The sequence below is a fragment of the Gopherus flavomarginatus genome, chromosome 8 (genome assembly GCF_025201925.1).
Source record: "Gopherus flavomarginatus isolate rGopFla2 chromosome 8, rGopFla2.mat.asm, whole genome shotgun sequence".
NCBI lineage: Eukaryota > Metazoa > Chordata > Testudines > Testudinidae > Gopherus > Gopherus flavomarginatus.
Genome location: NC_066624.1, coordinates 98,384,796 through 98,409,186, shown reverse-complemented (window position 1 = coordinate 98,409,186; position 24,391 = coordinate 98,384,796). Strand labels below are relative to the sequence as shown.

At 42.1% G+C, this 24,391-nt stretch overlaps 1 protein-coding gene across 1 annotated transcript; it reads right to left on the bottom strand.

Moving 5' to 3' along the window:
- Positions 1–248: 248 nt before the first annotated feature.
- Positions 249–20,931, bottom strand: CLDN11 (claudin 11). The gene is made up of 3 exons (XM_050966173.1): positions 20,494–20,931; positions 17,405–17,569; positions 249–1,403 (listed from the first exon to the last, which is right to left on the bottom strand). Exons 1-3 carry the CDS (start codon positions 20,717–20,719, stop codon positions 1,171–1,173), a joined length of 624 nt encoding a protein of 207 aa, XP_050822130.1. The 5' UTR covers positions 20,720–20,931; the 3' UTR covers positions 249–1,170.
- Positions 20,932–24,391: the final 3,460 nt, after the last annotated feature.

Sequence of the window (24,391 nt, the reverse complement as noted above, 5' to 3'; positions counted from 1 at the left end):
AATACAAGGAATGAACGGTACTGTAAATATCCTCTGCACAGGAAGTATGATACTTACTTAGTTTTGCTAATTATAACACAGCGTCAAAACGATACTGAGCAGTACAGATCAACTACAGAGTAGAATTACTCTCCCTGAATCACCAAGAAAATCCTTCAGAATCACTGGAAAAACTGAATAAAAACGTAACAGGGAGTAGATATTTGCAGACACACAGGGAGGAAGAAAAAGCCAGTGTTTGCACATACTTCGTTGTTTATTGTACAATATTTTATTTAAAGTACAAAGGCATCATCAGTATTCACTGGAATTTACTGTGTTTGTAACTGGTACAATATACTGCATGTTAAAAAAACCTTCCACTTTAAGGATGCAAGTCAGAACACAAATTAATTGGAATAAAGAAAAGAAAGTTTTTAAAAGAAATCAATGTAAAAATACATTTTTTTAGTAACCGATCTGTACCAAAAAAATAAAATGGCTAGTGGGGATTAGAGCCCCCTCATGTAATTTAAAGCTATATACAAATGCACCATTTACCTTGTAATTCAAACCTTTGGGTTTCATTTCCTTCATACTGATGAATTTAGAAAAACATTGTTACTAAAATGATCAAATTCCAAAAGAAGTATTTACAGAGAAAGGCAAACAACTTTCCCTCCACCCCCAATCTTACAAAAGAGAAACATTTGTGTGCCTGGAATGCACAGAGTCTCTCCCTGTCCCTGCCCTTTCCATCCTAATTTTGCCAAAGTGACCTTGAATGGGGGAGAAGCCTATGGTAATGCATTCAGAGGAGCTATCTGAGTCACTTCAACAGTGGGAAAGTGTCTCTTTTCTTCAACACTCCCATAATCAGGGGAGCTGGAAAAAAGAATAACTAAACAACCAACAGCTAACGTGGAACTATCCAAGAGCATCATGAATGCAAGAGCTTAGGACGGATAATCAGCAAGAAGTAAATGGGGAATGGCCTGGTCTGAGTTGCTAGAGGTTTCTTTTAAGGCAAAAGTGGGGGTTTCACGCTTTATCAGGCACTCATGATGGTTTTTTAAAAATCCTCTACTGTGGAGCTTGGCAATGGTGTGTGACAGTACAAGCAAACCCAAAGCACCCAAGTCCACCAGTAAAAGCATGTGATGATGAAGGCTCTGGGAGTCTCAAGGTTGCTTATACGTGAGCACTCTTAGCATGGGTAGGAGAGCTGGATCCCGACGCGTAGTAGAAACGGTTTTCACCAAACGACTGAGCATCTCCTGAGCAACAGACGATGACGGAGCCACCAAAGAGGCAAAGGGCAGACCCAATCCAGCCTGTGTAAAGGGAGTATCCAAAACTCACAATTGTGGTCTCACGGTGAGCAGCCACAGGGAACCAGATAGTTGCGACGATACCACACAATGCTGGGGAGACATTAAAAACAATAGTAATTGCAGCACATAAATCCAGTCCAATCACAGATGTAGTCATGTGAACTACGTTAAACAAATGTGAGGCACAGGCTTCTGCAGCTAGCCTGAATACAAGACAGACTGAGCAAATACAATTCCCACCAAAGTCAGTAAAAATGGCAAGGTACTTAGCACTTCAAGCACTGAGTCTTGATCCCGTATGGCACCTCCTGGGAGACAGAAAGGGCCCTTAGCTTCCGCTGACATCAGTGACCTTCCAGGATGGTACGGACGATTGGAAGGATTCTGTGTTCAGTCCTTTAGGGACCCAGCAGATCACAGTAGATTTTACTGCTAGAGATCTTTATCCATTGGCACATTTTTGCAGGAGACTTAAGACCTCAAGGTCACTGACCATTGTTTAACAATCAACATTCAATGAATGTCAAGATGTGCAACAGATTCAGGAATAAACTTATAGATCACAATATTTCACGATATTCACTTCTTAATATTTTGGTTTTAAGCAGGATGGAATAGCAAATTCCTTTTCAGGTCCTCACTCTCTCTTCCTATCATTTAACGCTGCTTCCTCTATCTATTTTGACAGTTAACAATGAAACTCAGGTTATGATCCAGTGGGGTGGATGGACATTACTAGTACTTATCAGTTTAAATTTAATCCTGTCAAGCCTATCTACAAACCATTAAGAGTTACTAATGAAAGTCACTTGCCAGTAAGTTTAAAAAGCACAATACAAGAAGAAGAAACAGAGCGTATGAAATCCTGGCCCCACAGAAGTCAATGACTTCTGACTTTAATGACTTCTTGCAATTGACTCCAATAACCCCTAAAGACAAGCAGTGAACTACCCATTCTTCTAAGTTAACTTTTGGGTTGGCAAGGGCGGAGGAAAGTGGCTATACTTTTGAATGGCTTTTGAGGCCTTACTTTGTGGCTTTTAGTGCTGAAGAAAACAAATAAAGGCACTGGCATCTGACTGGTAAAATGGAATCAAAATGCATAACATCAATAGACAATCCAACCAGAACTCAATATAGCAAAACACTTGGAGCCTGACACTCATTGCCCAGCAGCTCATGTACACCAGAGCAAAGTGCTACCAGATCAGAATGACCCCCATTTTACACAGATGTAAATAAATACACAATCCCAATCCTAGTGTCTCAGCAGATTTAGCAATACTACTGACATGAAAACCATCCTCCCAAAACACAGCCAGTTGGGATTGGTCTAGTTGAGGCACATGACGCTATGAATTATGCAGGGAGTTTCCAATTGATACGGATCATAGCCAGTAAATAAGTATGATTTTCTAAACTATTATCCATATCAACAAATAAACTGTAACTAGGCTGAATATTTTACAGTTAGTGCACACAGAATACATTTGTGCATAAACTCCATGGGCTATTGACAGGGTAGGCAAATTAATTCTCCCTTTGCTTCCCTTCATTTATCTACTCCAAGCTAAGGCTATGTTTAAGATTTTAAAGATCACATTCAATAGTTCAGTTACTTTCCAAGGTCTAGCTCCCAATGAAGTCCAGGGAAAGACTCCCATTGACTTCAGCGAGAGCAGGATCACACAGAATGCAAAATGACGCTATTGTGATATATACAGATGTTAAAAACCACTGCTACCAATTGGAAAAGAAGATAAATGGGACCTTTTCATAAACGCACCATAGATGTTAGAGTATGTAGATATTTCATAGTCCTTTTATATTGCATTGTAGAAGGAATATTTTTCACTTGCACTACGCACTTGCATAACAGAAACCTGTTGATATTCACCCCTTCTTGTCAATTGTTGGGAATAGGCCACATCCACTTTGATTGAATTGGCCTCCTTAGCACTGACCCACGACTTGGCAAGGAACTCCCATCTTTTCATGTGCTGTAATATATATACCCGCCTACTCTATTTTTCACTCCATGCATCTAATGAAGTGGGGTTTAGCCCACAAAAGCTTGTGCCCAAATAAATTTGTTAGTCTCTAAGATGCCACAAGGACTCCTCGTTGTTTTTGCAGAAACCAGAGACTTGCACTGTCTGTGTGTTCAATGTGCGTAGTTCAGATGTGATGGGAGCAGCCTATTTTTCCTTGAGAAAACAGTGAGTGTGCCCTCCCTCCCCCATTGTCCTTCAGTCCCTCTGTGGGTTCTCATGAACCTTATCTTCAGTATTTGAACTAAGTAACTGGCAGAAGGGGTGGGAAACTGAAGGTGGGAGGATAAAAGCTTTCTAGGAGAGATCTGAGCGGAGTGGAAGAGAGAAAGTAGGAATATCCTCACAGACATTTAAAGAACACCAAAAAAACACTTGGCATTTGGTGCAATCTGATGCATTCTAAAGGCAACATATAGAAGTTTAATTAGAACTGCAGGGATTATGTATTTATTGGTAAATGTCAGTTTCACCATAAATACACAAATTGAGGAAAAGTATGAAAAATGCTGCTTGACAATATATTAGAGTTTGATTTAAGGATATTTACTTTGTATATTTTGATGTGATGTTGACAATTTGTGTATTAACAGTTATAAAGCTTTAACTTTTTTAATCTCAAGGTCTATTGTTATTAAATAATATGGTCTGACCCCACATTGTCTGAGCCTCCCGTAATTTCCCACAACTGTGAACATTTAAATAGATAAAAATTGAAAAAATGCTTAAAACACATCATTTTGCAATTACTGTGAAAATTGTAATTGAAAATAATATTTAAAAATAAACATTGATTTGCCCATTAAAATGATTTAAAATAAAAATTAAATTCTGCAAAACCTAAGTATAGTTATGGCCCAAGGACAAAAGTCATCCCTGGAATGGATGATTTGAAGGTATTCAGAAATAAGTAAAATTCCATAGGAGGCAGAGAAAACCCATCTCCAGTTCAAACATAAAAGCAATATCTATTAGTAAGCAAGTAAAATTTATGTGTCAGATCCTCAGCTGAAATAAATCAACTATGCAGGTTAGGCCTGATTCTCTTCTTGTTTGTACTAGGAGCAATTACAGGGAAGTCAATAGAGTCACCCCAGAGTAAGTGAGCAGAGACTCGGGCCCCTTTTTCATTATTATTATAATATTCTCCCTTGAAAGGTCCTACATGTATTTAGGAAGTGCCTCACCACTCAGGGCACCATAAAACATACTTCAACATAAACATAATATAGGCAAATTAAAAACACTCTCAGAAAAATCAGAATAAGCAACAAGAAGGAATCAGCTGTAAGGGAGAAAGTCCAAAAAAGGAATGGAGATGGGAAAGATAAGAGAAGAGATGGACAACAATATTCAGGTTAAAAAATAGCTTGAGGGGGAAAAAGCTCAGACTTCTTTTTAAGGGGTCAGAGAAAGGTGAGACAGATTTTAACTGGGGATCAAATTCCACTTCCCTGTGGGGTAAGATCTATAGAATTTAGTAGGGATAGAACCAACAGGGATCTATAGAAGTTACTCTCAAAACCTGTAGAATTAAACAGAAAATGAGATCCTTTTTCTGGGCTTTTGAACCATCCTGTAGGATGCTATAACAAGGATTGAAATCTATTAAATTCTACTGCAGAGGGGTGTTTTAAAATTAAATTCTATAGGATTTCTTCATAAAGTTGCAGGCATGGTAAAATGGCTTTCCAGCCTATAGCACGATTGTGATGCCTATGAAGCAGTTGGTATGTGAACACAGATGTCCCCAGGTTATAGAGGAAGTTTCACATGCAGCCAGAGACCACACACTTAAGGACTTTAAAAGCCAGCAGTGACCAACTGAAAAACAATGCAGCACTATGACAGATCCAAACCAGTGGGGTACAGGAATCTGGTAGAGGGCAAATATACTGGTCACTGGATGAGTAGTTTTCTGTTCCCTGAGTGACCAGAGCAGGGGCTGCACTAGAGTCATCAGGAACCTGCTAGAACCAATTAAGGCAGACAGGCTGATTAGAACACCTGCAGCCAATCAAGGCAGGCTAATCAGGGCACCTGGGTTTAAAAAGGAGCTCACTCCAGTCAGGCGAGGGGGAGCCAGAGAAAGTGTGTGTGAGGAGCTGGGAGCAAGAGGCGCAAGGAGCTGAGAGTGAGAGGGTGTGCTGCTGGAGGACTAAGGAGTACAAGCATTATCAGACACCAGGAGGAAGGGCCTGTGGTGAGGATAAAGAAGGTATTTGGAGGAAGCCATGGGGAAGTAGCCCAGGGAGTTGTAGCTGTCATGCAGCTGTTACAGGAGGCACTATAGACAGCTGCAATCCACAGGGCCCTGGACTGGAACCCAGAGTAGAGAGCGGGCCCGGCTTCCCCCTAAACCTCCCAACTCCTGATCAGACACAGGAGAAGTTGACCCAGACTGTGGGGAAGATCACTGAGGTGAGCAAATCTGCCAAATAAGCGCAGGACCCACCAAGGTAGAGGAGGAACTTTGTCACAACTGGTGTCAAAAGTGGGATCTGGTGTGCACAGCGCGGCAGAAGGAGGGTGATTTAAAAAAAAAGGGTAGAGGGTTTATTTTTTTTTCATCACAATGGATGACTTAGTGCGGGCATTGATACAAGCTACTGTGGCCCAGCAGAAGGCTACACGTGTCCAGGCAGTCACCCAAAAGGAAGCAGTGCGGCTGTAGCAAGCGATTAATCGCCTGCTGATGGACCAGGCTTCTCAAGACCGAGCTATGTTGTGAGAACTGGTAAACCAGGTAAAGACCCTTACAGAGCTGAACCACAGCTATGATGGGACGCAGATCATATGGGCCAGCCATTGGCTGCAGAAAATGACACGGGAGGATGATGTAGAAGCATACCTCCTGGCCGTTGAGAGGACAGCCCTACGGGAGGCCTGGCTTCGAGATCAGTGGTCTGGCATCCTTGCCTCATTCCTGTGTGGGGAGGCCCAGAAGGCCTACTATGATCTGCCTGAAGAGGCTGCAGCAGACTACCCCCAGCTGAAAGCAGAGATCCTGGCCAGATCTGGGGTAATGACCGCAGTGCGGGCCCAGCGGTATCACGAGTGGAGGTACCAGAAATACAAAACCCCGCGATCCCAGTAAAAATCGAGATTCAGGGGAACACTACTGAGGTAGCATCAGGTGTAGTCCCTAAACTCCCATACCCAGTGCTCATAGGGTGGGATTTCCCACGGTTTGGAGACTTACTCCCAGTAGGAGGATTGGAGGAAGAAGGGAACCCTGAAGTTAGTGAGGCATCCATAGTAGACTGTCAACCCCCAGTCTTCTCTGAAATATCTCCAGATTTATTTTCCATTCCCAGACAGGGTAGAAAGTCAAAAAGGGAAAGGAGGGCAGCTAAGGCCTTGGGAACCCGAATACTGACTCAAAGCCAGAGGGTCGCTCTCGTAGGTAGGCGGACCCGAGCAGCTGAAAAGGAGGCCACCCAGAAGGGAGAAGCACCTGAGTCTGACCCCGACCCTAATGCTTCTGAACCAGTAGAGGCAACAAAGACTGGGCCCCTAGTTTTTGGGCAGATTAGCCCAGGGAGAGGAAATTTTAGACGAGACCAGGCTGAAGACCCAAGGTACGACGACATTAGGAAGGAGCTGACTGAAATAGATGGGGTCCCCGTGGAAGGGAAAACCCAGGGACCAAGACCCTGCTTCATAATGAAGAAGAATCTCTTATACCGGGTTGCACCAGTACAAGGGCAGAAGGTACAGCAGATCCTAGTACCTCAAAAACACCAGAACGCTGTATTAAGTCTTGCTCATAGTCATCTTTTTGGGGGGCATTTGGGGGTAAAGAAGACCCTGGCACGAGTCCTACGATGGTTCTTCTGGCCCGGAGTACATGAAGAAGTGCGGAGGTACTGTGCGTCCTGCCCGGAGTGTCAGCTGCACAGTCCCTGTCCCCACCTGAGGGCACCTTTAGTACCCCTTCCCATCATAGAGGTCCCCTTTGAGCGAATAGCCATGGTCCTAGTGGGACCCCTGGAAAAGACGGCTCAGGGCCACCAATATATACTTGTAGTTTTGGACTATGCTACTCATTACCCAGAAGCTGTCCCCCTGAGGAACACAGCCTCTAAAACGATAGCCAAAGAGCTGGTGGGGATCTTTGCCCGAGTGGGGCTACCAAAGGAGATATTAACAGACCAAGGAACCCCATTTATGTCAAAGAGAATGAAGGACCTCTGTACGCTGCTTCATATACATACCCTGAGAACATCAGTCTACCATCCGCAGACTGATGGGTTGGTAGAAAGGTTTAACCGAACCCTCAAGGCTATGATACTGAAGGTGGTAAGTCGGGACGCGAAGGATTGGGACACCCTACTATCCTATCTTATGTTCCCTATCTGGGAGGTACCTCAGGCCTCAACTGGGTTTTCTCCCTTCGAGTTATTATACGAGCGTCACCCCCGTGGCATACTAGATCTTGCCAAAGAGATCTGGGAAGAGGAACCCAATGAGGGGAGAAATATAATAGAACATGTAATACAGATGCGAGACTGGATAGCCCGAGTCACCCCTATTGTACGGGAACATTTGGAAAAGGCACGAGAGGCCCAGAGAACCCATTACAATCACCAGGCAAAAGTCCGACAGTTCCAACCAGGGGATCGGGTGATGGTGTTGGTACCCACTGCAGAAAGCAAGCTTCTGGCCCAATGGCAGGGGCCCTATGAGGTGGTTGAACCCGTGGGGGAAGTAACCTACAAGGTACGGCAGCCAGGATGCCGAAAACACGAACAGATTTATCACATCAACCTTCTGAAACCCTGGCATGCACAAGAGGCATGCATAACTGTCCGAAAAGACCTAACCCAGGAAAGCAAGCCTTCCAAACAGGTGAGAGTGTCTCCTGATTTAACACCAGACCAGAAGAATTAGGTGTTTGAGATGATCTTCCGGAACCAAGATGTGTTCTCGACAAAACCAGGTCGAACAACCGAGGCATATCACCACATCGTCACGAACCCTGGGGCCAGAATAACAATGAGGCCCTATCAGGTACCAGCAGCCAAAAGGGAGGAAATAAAAGCAGAAGTGAAAAAAATGCTGGAGTTGGGGATCATTGAAGAATCCCACAGTCAGTGGTCCAGCCCAATTGTGCTAGTGCCAAAACCTGATGACACCACAAGGTTTTGCAATGACTTCCAGCGACTAAACGAAGTATCTCAGTTCGACGCATACCCCATACCTCGCATAGATGAGCTAGTGGACCGTCTGGGTAATGCCCGGTACTTGACTATCCTAGACTTGACAAAGAGGCACTGGCAGATTCCCCTTGCGGAAGACGCAAAGGAAAAGACTGCATTGTCTACACCAGAGGGTCTTTTCCAATATACTGTCCTCCCTTTTGGACTACATGGGGCCCTGGCTACTTTCCAGCGCCTCATGGACAAGCTGTTACGCCCGCATACCAGTTACGCTGCTGCCTACTTGGACGATGTGGTCATTCATACCCCAGACTGGGAAACCCACCTAGAGAAGGTGGAGGCAGTCCTTGATAGCTTCAGGTGAGCTGGCCTTACAGCAAACCCTGCCAAGTGCACTGTGGGGTTTACAGAGGCCAAATATCTTGTCTACATTGTGGGAAAAGGTCTGGTGAAACCCCAAGTGAACAAATTGGAGGCCATCCAAAATTGGCCCCAACCACGTCGCAAGAAACAAGTCCGGGTGTTCCTAGGTGTACTGGGGTATTACTGACGATTTATCCCCCACTTTGCCACAAGGGCAAGCCCCCTGACAGACCTAGTAAAAGCCCGTGGACCTGATCTGGTAAGATGGTCTGACACAGCAGAGGAAGCATTCACAGACCTAAGGACTGTCCTCTGCAGTAACCCTGTATTGATAGCCTCTGATTTCACCAAGGAATTTATCCTGCAGACAGATGCATCGGAAGTAGGATTGGGGGCCGTTCTATCACGTATGGTCGGGGAGGAAGAACACCTGATTCTCTACCTCAGTAGGAAACTCCTTTCGAGGGAACAAAAATATGCAGTGGTGGAGAGAGAGTGCCTCGCCGTAAAATGGGCCATGAAAGCTTTGAGCTACTACTTGCTCGGGCGCAGATTTGTCCATGTGACTGACAATGCCCCTCTTCAGTGGAAGCAGCGGAACAAGGAGAAGAACATAAGGGTGACCAGGTGGTTCTTATCCCTCCAACCTTTCCAGTTCTGTGTGCAACACAGAGCAGGGAGCCATCACGGCAATGCAGATGGCTTGTCACGTGTGCACTGTCTGGCATCCCAAGCTGCCCAATCCCTTGGTGTTGAGCAGGGGGGAGGGACATGTGACAGATCCAAACCAGTGGGGTACAGGAATCTGGTAGAGGGCAAATATACTGGTCACTGGATGAGTAGTTTTCTGTTCCCTGAGTGACCAGAGCAGGGGCTGCACTAGAGTCATCAGGAACCTGCTAGAACCAATTAAGGCAGACAGGCTGATTAGAACACCTGCAGCCAATCAAGGCAGGCTAATCAGGACACCTGGGTTTAAAAAGGAGCTCACTCCAATCAGGTGAGGGGGAGCCAGAGGAGAGGAAGTGCATGTGAGGAGCTGGGAGCAAGAGGTGCAAGGAGCTGAGAGTGAGAGGGTGTGCTGCTGGAGGACTAAGGAGTACAAGCATTATCAGACACGAGGAGTAAGGTCCTGTGGTGAGGATAAAGATGGTATTTGGAGGAGGCCATGGGGAAGTAGCCCAGGGAGTTGTAGCTGTCATGCAGCTGGTACAGGAGGCACTATAGACAGCTGCAATCCACAGTGCCCTGGGCTGGAACCCGGAGTAGAAGGCGGTCCCGGGTTCCCCCCAAACCTCCCAACTCCTGATCAGACACAGGAGAAGTTGACCCAGACTCTAGGGAAAGATCACTGAGGTGAGCAAATTTGCCAGATAAGCACAGGACCCACCAAGGTAGAGGAGGAACTTTGTCACAGCACTTTATAGGCAACCAAGGTCAAAAAATACAGTTCGGCATAATATGATCATGGCTGTTGAGAGCAGTGAGAAAACATGCCCCTGCATTCTGACCATGCTCATTTCTAGGAGAGTTCATAATAATCACTCTCACTAAGGGTCTATCATTGATCCTGCAAACACTGAGTGCTCTTAACACCCACTGAAGGCAATAGGAGTTGATGGTACAAGGCACTCACAGGATTGGACCTTAAAACAATATTTCTTTATGGCTCATACATCTGAGAAGAATCAATCTGCTAATATTTTATTTCTTGCAGGAGCAAGCTGTGCTGGACTCGGTCCATGTGGCTATCAGGGAATCAGAGCAAAATAATAACAAGACTCTGGCAGAGTTACAGATTTCCACCAACCTTGTTAAAAGATATCTTGAGGCTGTGTCAAAAATTAAAGTTGCAAGGGGAAAGATGGGGGGGGGAAAGAAAAAGGAAAACTGTTTGGTTAAAACAGAGAACTAATGAATGATTCTGTCTAGGGAAGCAGAAACTGCAACCCCAATCGCTGCAGTTATTATTAGAGAAAATATTTGTTTATGGAAAAGAAAGGAACATTTGAAGGATGCTAATAAAGCCAATAATAATTTTGAGCCTCCCCAAAGAGAAAGACCCAGTGGATTTTAAAGGACGTTTTTTGAGGGAAAAAATGGAATTTGTCCTGCATGTAGGTCAGCTTTATCTGATTCTTATAAACAAGAAAATCCATGAGTTTCTAATGTTTTCAAACATGAATGTTTCAACTGAGAATCTGCAAAGCCAGCTGATGGCTCATGTAAAAAGCTTCTTTGTTGCCCACAAAGGGTACAAGCATCTTTTCTTTTCTGTCGGCACTGGGTAAAAAAAAATATATTTATGTCCATAGACTATAAGAGCCTTATCCTTCCAGACCTCTCCCCCACAACACAGGACAGAAGAAAACACTTGCTCTGATATGAGAAGAGCTCTCAGGGTCATCAAAACAATAACATCTCTTGTATATGTGGCTAAACTGTGTGCAAATCACCTTATTTTGATGTTGACAACGTTGGGAAACTCTGTGCAACACAAGCCAATCAAAGACACTCTATGGGTCAGTTTCACCTCCCCCCATTTGGTTGTCACCAACTGCCACCAGTTCTAAATGAGTCTGTTGATCCTGATGAGTGATGTGCTTAAACTCTGCTGGTTTTCCAATACTTGGCATGGGTAACATTTCAATTTAAATCCCACAAGAAATATTGGGAAAGTACATGGCACAATTTCAATATTTCTACAAGTCAGCGGGCTCTGATTTTACTCTGGAAGTGACAAAGAGTAGGATTCAAGAAAACTTGCTCTGTATAGCAATGCAAGGAAAAGGCAGGAGCTTTTGGAGGTAATTTTTAGGCAGGATTCAGGGTTTACTGAAATAGGTTTCCCTACAAGCTGTCTGAATATAAACTGCCCCTACTGCTCATTTCCTGCTAATATTGCCTAGGATTTTGACTAAGCCAGCCCATGACCCCTCACAAATAAGACTGGGCATTGACACGCAATACATTTATACTTGTTCCATCATGCTACTATAAATCCACATTGTCATATCCTCCACATTAAAACCCAACCATGCCATCAATGTCAATTGGACATGTACCTGCAGGGGTTCAGACCACGGTACTGAAACTCTTAATCTTCTTTATTATAAACTTAATTTAATTGGGTGGTACATTCATCTAAACAAGAAGCATAAAAGGGGGTTGGGGAGTGGTGTGAAGGATAGAGCAGTGTGAATCTAGCTTGACATATTGTCAAGGGGAGTGAGTTCCCACTACCTGCCTTACTCTAAAAGCACTGGAAAGTATCTGCAGAAGAAATAAGTAAAGACAGTGTATATTAAAACAGTGTTATACTTGAGGAGGGAGCGTGTCACTACACAAGGAAATTTCCCTGAAATCTGCCTCAATATGTCTCCTGTTCTCTCCTATTCAGGGTTATACAGAGCGAGTTTCCATGATCCTCATTCTACCCAAATGCAGCTTCCCAGTTCTTTAATAGAATTTTGGGGTTTCTTTTTATATTAAACACTTCTTTTAAAACAAAATTAAATGATTCTGGATTCCCAAAGGGGAAACAATCTGGAGTTTTCCTTTAGCATGCGTGAGGATTAGCAGAAATTTGAGATTAAAAAATAAAAGGCACTCTTTCCTTCTTGACTGTGATAATTTTATTTTAAATGTGACTTTATAACATTCAAAATTATCAGATTTCCAAGAATGGGGCTATTATGAGAGAACTGGCTGACCGCAATGTAATCTTTTGCAGACTTTCCATTATTCAATGTATAAAACAACCAATGTGGTTTTCAGTTGTCTATATTTTCAATATCAGAAGAGTAGGTTTTGGGGTTTTTTTCAGAATCCTTTATTTCACACTCCACCCAATGTACACTAGGAAATTGACCTTTTGTTATCAGCAATGGGTCCCCACAAAACAAGTGTCAACAGTTTGGCTGCTAGTCTGTTTTTTGTTCCATCAACGCTAGCAGTTTAACTGTTTTCAGCACTGAATCAGAGGGAATCACTTCTGACAGCTGTTTGCAGCAATAGATCAATTCCCTAGTACAGACAAGATTAAAGCAGACATAAAAATATACGTCCGCACACAAGATAGAGAGGTGTGCACATGTACAATTGTTCTTACTGCAGCCTTGCTATTTTCAGTGGATATTAAATCAATGGAATATCTGAGCCCACTATTTTCCTGGCAAGTTTTCAGTAGTTATTTTAAATTCCATAATGTGTATCACAACCTCTGTTTTTCCTTTTAACAATTTCAGTGCTAAATGCACATCAGTTTCTTAAATTAATAGGGATATTTACAGTGTTGGCAACTTTTGTGATTTCAGCTCAAGTTTCACCATATTTGGTATTATTCTTAAAGGCTTTGTTCCAGGAGTCATGTGACTAAGTGAGATTTTTCTGCCTTCATTTAAGAAAAAAGTAAGTTTTTAGTCCTCATGGTTGTTTAAAAAAGTTTGAAAACATGAACCACAAAGGTTCAATAATCTGACAGCAAATAAAAACAACCATTTTAATCCAATCTCATGATTTTTGGGGCCTGACTCATGACTGTTGAATGCCAGGGGTTGGCAACACCATATTTGTTTTTCAGAGGACAAATCATTAAACTGCAGTAGTATCAAAGTCATGGACTGGTGTCCAATATTCACATTCCAAGAACACTGCCTGGCCAAATTTAGGTGTTGTAAAAATTAATGTTAAAAAGCTTATGATGCATTCATGATTTTTGTAATCTAACTGAAGCAGTTTTATTTTAAGCATTTCGATGCAATGCCCACAATTTAAACATTGCAGCACTGTGCTACTGCAGGAGAGACAGAAAGTGAGAGTGATTTGAAACTGATTAGAATAAAAAGCAAAACTGACTATAGTAATGTATTTTCATTGTTGGAACAGTGAAATGCACAGAGTAAGCAACGTTGTACTGTAAGGTGCTATACGAGGGCCAAAGGGATTAGAGCAGACAACATGAGAAGTAGAAAGCAAATATGTTCAGTTTTAATCAGCTCTAGTATTATTGGTAACATGGGTTAGGAAATTAGTTTATTTTTATTTATACAGCACCAAACATCTGCTAGGTACTTCAGGGCTGGATCCTCCTGAACACACTCCACTCCCATTGACATGGGTATTCAACACCTTGCAGGACTGAGCCCTTACAGACAGTGGGACTGATTTTGATCTCACGTACACGAGTGTGTATAAGGAGTTATTCCATTGGTCTCAATGGAGAAAAGTCAGTGAGCGATCAGAATTATGCCTAATGAGTATTAACTGGTCCATGTCATTTGAAAATTAACACTTTCTTTTCTCAAAGGAGTTGCTAGGTTGGAAATTTACAGTATGTCTACACTGCAGCTGGGAGTGTAGGTCCCAGACAGGATAGATAACACATGCTAGTTCAGCTCAAGCTAGCATGCTTAAAAATAGCAGTGTGGACAATGCAGCACAGGTGATGGCATAGGCTAGTCACCTGACTACAAGCCCACCCCACCCCCTGGGTCAGTGTTTAGGTGGCTAGTCTGTGCTACTGCCCATGCTGCAAAATCCACAGTTATTGTTAGAGCACTAGCTCAACACAATTAGTCTGTGTCTGTCTACCCTGGCTGGAAGCCACCCCCCAGCTGCAGTGTAGACATACCCTTACTGTGACTGAGAGTGTGGTATCACGGTGGGTGCTTCTATGGCTATGTATTTTGCTTTTCTTTGGATTTAAGGAGACAGGTTCTCCTCTCATTTATATTGGTACATCAATGTAAAACCACTACCAGTGAGTAGCAATTTGGGCACGAAAAGCCTACCTATGAGCACATGGCACAGCACTGTTTACAATAAGAGATTTCAGTTCTTTGCATCATAGGCTAACATAACATTGTCATTGTAATTTGTTACCTGCTTGTCTGTCCCCTGCTCTCTGAGTGAAATCCTATCACTCAGTCAGCTGGCGTAAGCTACTCAGCTGGAACAAACTCCTCACAAATAATGAGAAAGTAACTGAAATCTCGAGAAGAAAAGAATTATAAGCCAGACCCTTTTTCATCATCTGCAGCTCCAGAGGATCCTGATACAGCCACAGGATTTCTGGAACCTACCCAATCATTCACATCCAGCTCTGCTTGGACTCCTGTGTCCGAATGAGAGTGAGGCTAAATTTTTCAACCAAAACTTTTTAGGTGAAAAATGCAGATTGGTAACACCGAAACATTTCACAAATTTGTGTCAACTTTGCCAAATTGTTTTGGTCAAAAAAAAAATTTCTGAAAAAATTGAAATGTTTTGTTTTAGCATTTTCAAAATGAAGCGTTTTGATTTTTCAATACAAAATGACTTTGTTTTGAGATTTTCCTTTAATTTATTTTTTAAAATCTAAAAACATTAGAAAATGTTCCAATCTAAACAAAACATTTTGTTTCAGGTCAGGAAAACATCTGCTTGATCCCAAACAAATTTTTGTGCTGACTTTTTGGAATTGGTAGTGAACCGAAAAATCCATTATTCAGACCTCTCTCGTCCCGATTTTATGGTATGGCTAGCGGATCCATCTCTACTCAGATCAACCAACTACTACACCCCACAGAGCTGGGACACACAAGCCAGGACTATTTCGCCCCTCTTGCCTCTCCTCCACCAGGATCCCCCACTGCCAAGCGTGGCTATTTCGGTGCTCAAGGTTTTAGGTTTTAGACTGTGGTCAGTGATAAGTTCACACATTACATTAACCCTCTATTTTGACTGCCTACAATAGGAATGGTCTGACACAGGGCCTCTATATCTGATTTTAGGGACACGAGTCATGACAATATACTTTTAAAATCCAGATGCACTGCTACAGAGTCCAGTAGCACAGGCATGGAATCAGTCTCACTATACATTACATTATTACCCTCTGATCAGTGGCCTGTTAAATTACTCTGGGGACTCATCCCCGTTCCTAGTGTGCCACACGGGGACAAAACCTACCATCATACCCTTGTTGGAAATCTCAGGAGAGAGCCCAAGGACTGAGAGAGCTCCAAGGCATGGAGACTCAGTCTAGTTATGGAAGGGATTCCCTCCAGGTCAGGGATGAGAGGAGCTGCCCCTCTTCCAAGGACTTCAAAAGGACTTCTCCAGAGTGCTCTTCAAAAACATGAAATCACATAGTGTTTTTATAGGTGCTTAGTTTTTGTTTAGTTTTAGTTGCTGGAACGATTTACAGAATGAACAGCAAACTAAAGGCTAACCTCAGAACTGGAGGGGCCTGTGACTGGAGCTGTTCTGCTGTGCTCATTCCTCTTTAACTGATTAATCCTTGTGCTCGAATCCCCAGTCCTGGCATGTGCTGCAGCCATTCATCAGTTCCCAAGCCCCAGCACTGACTACCTCTGCTGTGGCAACTACACCCAGTGTTCACTTTAATAAAAAAAACCTCAACAACTGCATGATGTCAGTGCTGGCTGCCATGCTGAGAAAGCCAATGACAAGGCAGAGCTTGCACAAAGAGGCCACTTTCCCTCGCCCTGCCTCCTCTGCTAAACAAACTGATAAAAACAAGGCACCAAGGCTGTTGTTGAGATGACGAGGCCTCAAGAATACACAGGTGTTACAATTGGGACAATGAGCTTCACAGTCCGATTCTGGTCAAAACAATCTCCCACTCAGTTACAGAGAAAGGGAGGAAAATTGTGAGAGTAACCCAGAGTCAAGGGGAAAAGGGCAAGACTGACGGGGCACATAGAAAAGAGTTGCTGAGGTTTGCGGGCACATGTCCTTGCCCTCAACTCTATACCCTATCCTGTTATTGAAGCCAGTATGTCTGCAAGACTTGTACCTTCTTAATCCTGCTTTCCTCACCCTTGCACCTCAACTTATTTTTATGTGATTGCACCTGTGATGCTTCACAGGCACTGAGCTAGGACAAGGAGAATTTGGAACTAGTCTTTTTCTCTAGGCAACTTTGGGGCAATGGGCAGGGGTGCTGGAACAATTTTTACAGTGCGGGTACTGATGATGAAAACCAGGCATTTGGTGTTTGTTATTACTATTTGAAGCTGAAGGTGCGGCAGCACCCCCAGTTCCAGCACCTCTGGCAATGAGAATCTAATTCATGTCTCCCTCTCTCCCCTCCCTTATCCCACAAACATAGTAACACTACTGCAGGCTAGCTAGCCAAATCAATCACTCATGGGCAGCTGTGTGTCTATCACTACTGATCACCCTACTGTAGACTTGTGCTGGGTGCTTTCCTTGGAGCAAGATGCCAAAGGACTCCTTAAGACAATGCACAGTAGGGTTTAGAAACCCTTCTCCTCCCCTGGCCATCATTCATTGCTTATTTTATTTGTTCTCCTCATGTTTATGCATTTGTTTTCTCCAACAGACTATGTAGTTAGTCCACTTGTCCAGACTGTGGTTAGGCCAAGCCCAGACAGCCATGTCTTCTGAGCGATGGATCAGGTAATCTCCTGCCTATTCAGTTTGTACAACATGTTATCCTTAAATCAAAAGAAGGGAAGTATGTCCAGGGGCCAGATGTGCACCTTACCCAAGAGAATGAGCAGGACTCCTCCCAGCTGGGAACGCCGGTACTTGGCAGCTCCAGGCTCATGGCCCATCCGAATACAGGGCAGAACAGTCAGCAGCAAGAAAACAGCAGGGAGGCCCAGCACTGTGGCGGCAATCATCAGTGCTCGGCATGCCTGGACATAGCCTGTTGACAAGGACAGGAAGCAGAGTCTCAATTAATAAACAAAAACAACACGAGGAGATATTCAGCCAAACACTCCTATACAACTAACTACCAAGAAGCTGGGGAGTAGAGGAGAGGACAGCGAGGGAAGAATTTGGTGTGGGAGGAATTTTCCTAGGTTCCCAATCCCTAACACAGAAATAAACCTGGTTAACAGCGGAAATTTAAAATGGAGGTTCTCAGACAGTGGTCCATGGTCCACACCACAAAGCCCATCCGGGTGGTCTGCAAAATGAGCGCATTCAGGGTCATTTACATTCTTCTAACTTAGGGATATAAAACCACCCCGACATAGCTGAGATATGGGATAAAACCCAATAGATCCTGAAAGGAGCATAAAGTGAGGAAATGATCAACTCTGTAACATCAAACCTCTTTCTCATAACCCTATGGTAACCTCTCCTAGGAGGTATCTAGGGGGGTTGGACTTCCAGCAGTGAGGACGGGCACAGACCCCCCACCAAATCAATGGAACTTCAGTAGATAACTCCACTCTGTACTTCATTGTATAATATTCCAGTGCTGTTGAAGCCCCCGCACACACACACACAGTGGAGGCAAACGTCTAGAGGCTTTGATCAGCCAGGCTAGATGGTGGATTGAGAGATGGGCACCAGTTCTAACAAATAGGAATTCCACAAATCCCTAAGGCCAATATGGATATCACGGGATTCAAGGGTTTAATAGGCTGAACCCCCTTCCACTTCAGCAGGCAGGTAAACCATGTCCTCTACTGAGCTTCCTGTCACCTAGGCAACAACAGCCCAACACAAGACAGCAGGAGATCACAGAGCTCTTGTGAATGTAAGCGTCCCAGGACAAGGCACTTGCCATTCATATTTGTCTGTGAAGTGTCATACGCTCCTATTATAACTAACAAAGTAATTACATACATAATAATAATGCTAAAATTTGCTTTTGTTAAAAGGGTCACCTGTTTGGCTTTGGTACAAAGTATGTTCCTATTGTTGGGACGTCTCTTATCTGCTCCAGACACACTCTTAATGGGATAGGGAGGTTCTGCGGGAAATGCACATATACTCCCAGCTCCCATTCCTATCCTGCCCAACAGAAGGAAATGACAGCACTGCCATAGGAGAGAGGATTCCTGAGTTCAGGAATTCTGATTATACCACACAGTATATCTGCAAATAGTGCCTTGAATCAAGAGTCACAGAATTAATTATCATGCAGATGAGAAACCAGGGTTCAAGCATTTTCCTCTTCTTGGACATGTAGATTCTGTGTACATTTGAACATCTGCTTGAAAACCAACTCTTTAAAAAGCGCATGGTAAATGAGACTGAAAAGCCCTGTGTGGTTTCAGTAGAATCGATCCCAGTTAAACATACGTACACACACATTCATTTTAAATCCTTTTAACTCATTCAGTAAGAGGTACTGTGTGGATTTCAGCTACTATACAAATCAGGATAAATTAGTCCCTGATATATACCCACTGGTATTAAAGAAGTTACTGCAAGAAGTATTTTGAGCTGTGATATGCTATTTTTGTTGAAGAGAGGCATTGTTTTCTGCTGCTAAAAGATGTATTTACCTATAAATGAAAATTATTATACAACTTTTTTTCTTCAAGACAGGGGTTTTCTTAGTGTCTTCTACAGCAGCAAGCATATTGTTGGCAGTTTGGCACTATACTAGCAATAAACAAGCAGTAAAATTTACTAAAAACTAAGGCACAGGAAAATAAATAGAAATATAAGCTGAGTCTAATTAGTTACTATAGTGGTGGACACTACAAGAAACCCTGTGATCAACAAAATTTAGAGCTCTGCAACATTGACTGACTGACAATATCTGAAACAAATCCAGAGCCTTTCCACCTGCACTGAAACCCTCTTCAGAGCACCTTTTAAAAATGTGAACAAATAAGGAAAAACAATTCACTGAAAAGTGGCTGGCAGACCTCCTCCTACCTCTCCAGAATTGTAGGAAGGAGGTATCTCAGAGTAGCTACACACAGTACAGCCAAAGTCACAGAACAACAAAGAAGTATTACAAAATTGATGGTGATGGAAATGGATAAGGCTACCAGCTAGCTAAACTATTTACAGATGCCAAGATTGTACGAAGAATCCATATGCTGAGGTCCAGAAGTTTGGTTAGCACAAAAAGGACATATTCAAACTTAGTGACACATCATGTTTACGTTGGACTTTAGTGTGAAATTAGTTTAGCAAATTACACAATTAGCAAATATCAACAGTAATTAAATATAGCAAATAGGCATAACTGTATAATTAAAAGTTCTATATTGTATAATCTTAATAGGAGCAGAAATCACTTGAATATCAAGACAGTCTTCTAAATTAAGATCAATTGTGTTAATCTAGTATTAAAAATTAATTATACTCATCAATATGTTCATACAGTAGATCTATATTTGTAAGAACATCCTATTTATTTATTTAAAAAACTTTAGTTTTTGACTTCAGATAATAAAGTTAATAGAAATAATTGTATAATTCAAAACTCTAGGCCATATCCTATTATTATAATGTATTGTTTGTATGGCAGTAGCACTCAGAAGACTCATTTTTAGAGAGAGCGAGAAAGAGAGAGAGAATTAGTGTATCAAGAATGATAGCAAATAAGAATAAAAAATAAAATAGATCATTGACAGTGTAATAAAATAGAATCATACCTAAGACATAATTAAAATATTAGCCATAATCTATCTTTAATATTAGCTGTAACTATAGGATAGTATCAATCTAATAGAATTTTGAAGTCTATGTGTATTATAATTAGAGGGTGAGATCCTGCACTGTTGAAATCAATTGGAGTTTTGCCATGGTCTCACTCTGGAGCAGGACTTGTCCCTTCATCTCTGTATCAAAAGGGAGACAGCAAGGAGCCCATACCTGGCAATATGAGGATGTCCACTAGTGGCTTGCAGTGATAGAGCCCTGTTGCCATGACACAATCTGCCCACAGCCCTTTGGATCCCAGCTCGTCCATCTTCCTGCAAGTGGTGATGGTGTAGCCACAAGTTACGACCCACTCATTGGTGGCTGTTGCCACAATCACACCAATCCAGCCGACAAAACTAGAGACAAATCCAACTAGGTGCAAGCAGGTGGCAACCATGTTAAGCTGTCAAGCCAGGCAGCTGAAAGGAAAAGCACAAAAAGTAAAGAGTAAAGGAGATGACTGGGCTTTGTAAGCTGGAGCAGCCTTGGTGCTGAAGAAAACAAGTGCTGGGACCTGCCCTAAGCTGTCAGCAGATAGGACTGGAGTTTGGTGTAAGCAGATCCTGAGTGGTGCTCTAGTGACAGCGATGCCTCTGATCAGTTTAGCTTCTGGGAGTGGTTGGAACTCCTGCCAGCCCCACTGACATAGAGGGGAGGAGTAACACAGGGAGCCCTACTTCTTCCAGCTAATCAAGAAGAAGCTGAAAGACTAACTAGCCAATCAGCACACAGGAAGGGGTGGCGAAGAGAAGGGTACAGAAATGTAAACTTATCCCATTCCTATTACCTTCCCTTGGGGGTCCTATGTTACTGTCAGAGAGCTAAACCCATCAGAATGTAATAGAGTTGAGTGTGGCTTTGCATTTTTATAAATAAATTCTCTCTCGCTCGCTCACTAACTGAATAAAAGGAAAGGCCAGAGCTTTAATTTAAAAAAAAATCAAATTGTTGGATTATTGGAAATGCAGAAAAAGTGGAGGTTATGTAACATTGTAGGGCTGACTACAGGTCATCACACTAAGATACTCCCAGTGGAATGGAGTGGGGAGGGAGGAAGGGAATAGAGTTGGCAGATAAAGTTACTGGAAAGAAGAAATTGATCCTCTTACCAAAACAGAAGCTGTCTGTAGTAAGCAGCCTAGTGAAGATCAGTCATATTTTCCTTGGGCTCTTTTCTGATGCCTTCTCTGTAGATGGAAAGTGCAGGAACTTGTCTGTTCATCCTACCTCTACTGTGCCCCAGTTGTCAAAGTACTTTGTAATTCAGACTCAAAATGACTCACTGATCCACTTTACAGCATCTTCTTATTTCTGCTTCTGAATCATGACACCCAGAATAACTGATTTTTCTCTCATAATTACTTAAGTTTGTGCATTTCAGATTATTTATTCTGTAAAGAGAGAAGCAATACATTTTTTTAATGTCAAAGAAATAAAAATTCACTTTTCTTTCTTAGTCTGAACCAGGGTAAAAAAGGGTTGAGAGACACAAAAGATCTTCCTATTCTTATACTTATTTGTAAAAAAGCATAAAGTATTTCCAATGCCAGCAGAGTTCTAGAAAACTGTATAGTGCTGCAGTATCCAAAGTTTGGAATCTGTCAAAGAGATTTGAGTGTAATTGCAATGCTTTGCGTCTGTACAAATAAAACATGCCTGTGGAGACCACTAGTGGAATTCTTTTACCAGTGCACTGTGTAAGGGAAGAATCTAATGTGAAATAAGGTTACATCAAATGCTTTCTCATCTTAATTTGTGTTTGGAGCTGTTAAAGGAAAGCATTGGAAGCTGCTCCCTACCATTAAGATACTGATAATAAATAGCAGCCATGGGCTGCTCATCACTGTCATTGCAGTGGAGAAATCAGATTCATCTAATGAATTCAGATCGATCAGAGAAGGTCTTAACTTGGCATATAGTTTGTTAAAGTGTTTGCAAACTTGTGAGAAATCATGCCCGTGGCTATAAAAAGAAATGAACTAGTCAACTTCTAACAAGAATCTCACCTCCAAAATCTTCATTTTTCAAATCTTAGAAATAAGTATAAAAAGAGAGAAAACAGGAATTTGATAATTATTTTAGATAGAATTAAAATGAAACGTTTTCCCTGTCAGATATAGTTATTTTTCGGCTTTGAAAAATATTAGAACTTCAAGTCTTCTTCTAAAAGTTATTTCAGCCTTACACCTCAGCAAATGAACTACACAAAAGCACAAGAACTAACAAGACATGAGCTAACCTTCTCCTGTCATTCACTTTACTTTTTATTGCATCCCAGCTCCTATTTGTATGTTATTTAGATTTAAAGCTCATTGGGTTAGGGGCTTTGTCTGTAAAACAGCTGCTAGCACATTGTGGGCACTATATAAACAATAATATAAGGTTCAGAATGAGGGGGGCTTAGTAAAAATACATGTTTTTGTGGTATGTTTAAATTAACAAAGCTGTTGCATATGGATTTCTGTGTTGTTTGGTTTGACATGGCTAAGTATGAATTCTTGTTTGTATGCTGTCCAGAATTTGTGGTAGATTTCATAAAAAAAATAAGGATTTGAGAAAAAAATATTGGTTACAAAGAAGTCAGAGCACAAGAAGACCACACCTTCTAAAAGAATCCTTCTGTTGTGGTGATCTCTTTATTTGATGGGACTTGTGAAACTACAGGAAAATTTACCTGAAAACTATAGACTTCAATTAAAACATGCATAGGTTTCTTTGACCTGTTATGAAAGTGAGCAAACTCTAAAAAATGGAAAGTCACATTAGGAGATGAGCAGCCCAGAATTGCAGACGACAATAAAAATACACCATTTATACCCTGATCCTGCAAAAGCTTCAGTGAGTAGACCCATGAGTACTCATGGTAGGAACTGCAAGTTTGTAAATATTTGCAGGATATGGTCCTTAGCATGTATATAGCCTTCCTATATACTACAGTCTTCCTGGTATGAGTAGTTGCCATTTCTGAGACTACTGTTGCTAGCGGTCACCTTGCTGAGAAAGGCTGGTAATGTGGAAGCTTCAGTGATCAACACGTTTCTGACTCAATAGCTAACAGGATTAATTTCTCTGGGTTTTTGTCCTTCCTATTTAGTTTCCCAAGGCTGTCTTTAAATTCTCCTAAAGTGTGTTAAAAGGCAGGAGATACCAAAGACATTTTTGATAGGACATCTTTTTAACTTCTTCTGAGATCATAAAGAAAGGATAACATACTTCTCATTTTAAAGTAGCTTTCACATAGTCAAGGCTCTGGCATTGAAATACTTATTATGTGTATTATGACCTAGAGTCCCCAGCTGAGATCCGTGTCTCATTGTGCTAGCCACCATATAAATGCATAGTAAGAGACAGTCCATCTTGGAAGAATTTACCATCTAATTAGACAAAGGATAGGAGGGGAAAGAGTCAGAGAAGTGAAGTTGTCATAAACAGATAGTTGAGGGTTAATGTCTCTTTTACCTGTAAAGGGTTAACAAACAGGGAACCAAACATCTGACCAGGGGACCAATCAGGAAACAAGATACTTTCAAATCTCGGTGGAGGGAAGCCTTTGTTTGTGTTTTTTGGGTTTTGCTTTGTTCTCTGTCTGGGCTCTGAGAGTAACCACACGTACCTACAGGCTCTCTAATCTTTCATTCCAATTTTGTAAGTACAAAGGCGGTATAGTCTTTTTATTTGTTTTTCTTTATTTGCAAATGTGTATTTGGCTGGAAGTATTTTAAATTGTATTTCTGCTGGAGGCTTTTTCTCCAGTTTCTATAAGCTAACAGACCCTGTAATATTCCATCTTGAATTTACAGTGATTTTCTTTATTCTTTTTTTTTTTAATTAAAAGTTTTGCTTTTAAGACCTGTCTGATTTTTCCCCTTGTTGAGGCTCAAGGGAATTGAGTCTGTACTTAACAGGGAAGAAGAAGGGAGGGGGAGACAAAGGGGGGGAACCCACCTGATTTCTCTGTGTTGTGATTCAAGGAGTTTGAATCACGGTGATCTCCTAGTGTACCCAGGGTGGGAAAGATCTGGGAGGAAGAAAGGAGAAGGGGGAATCCCTTTGTTTAGATTCACGGAGC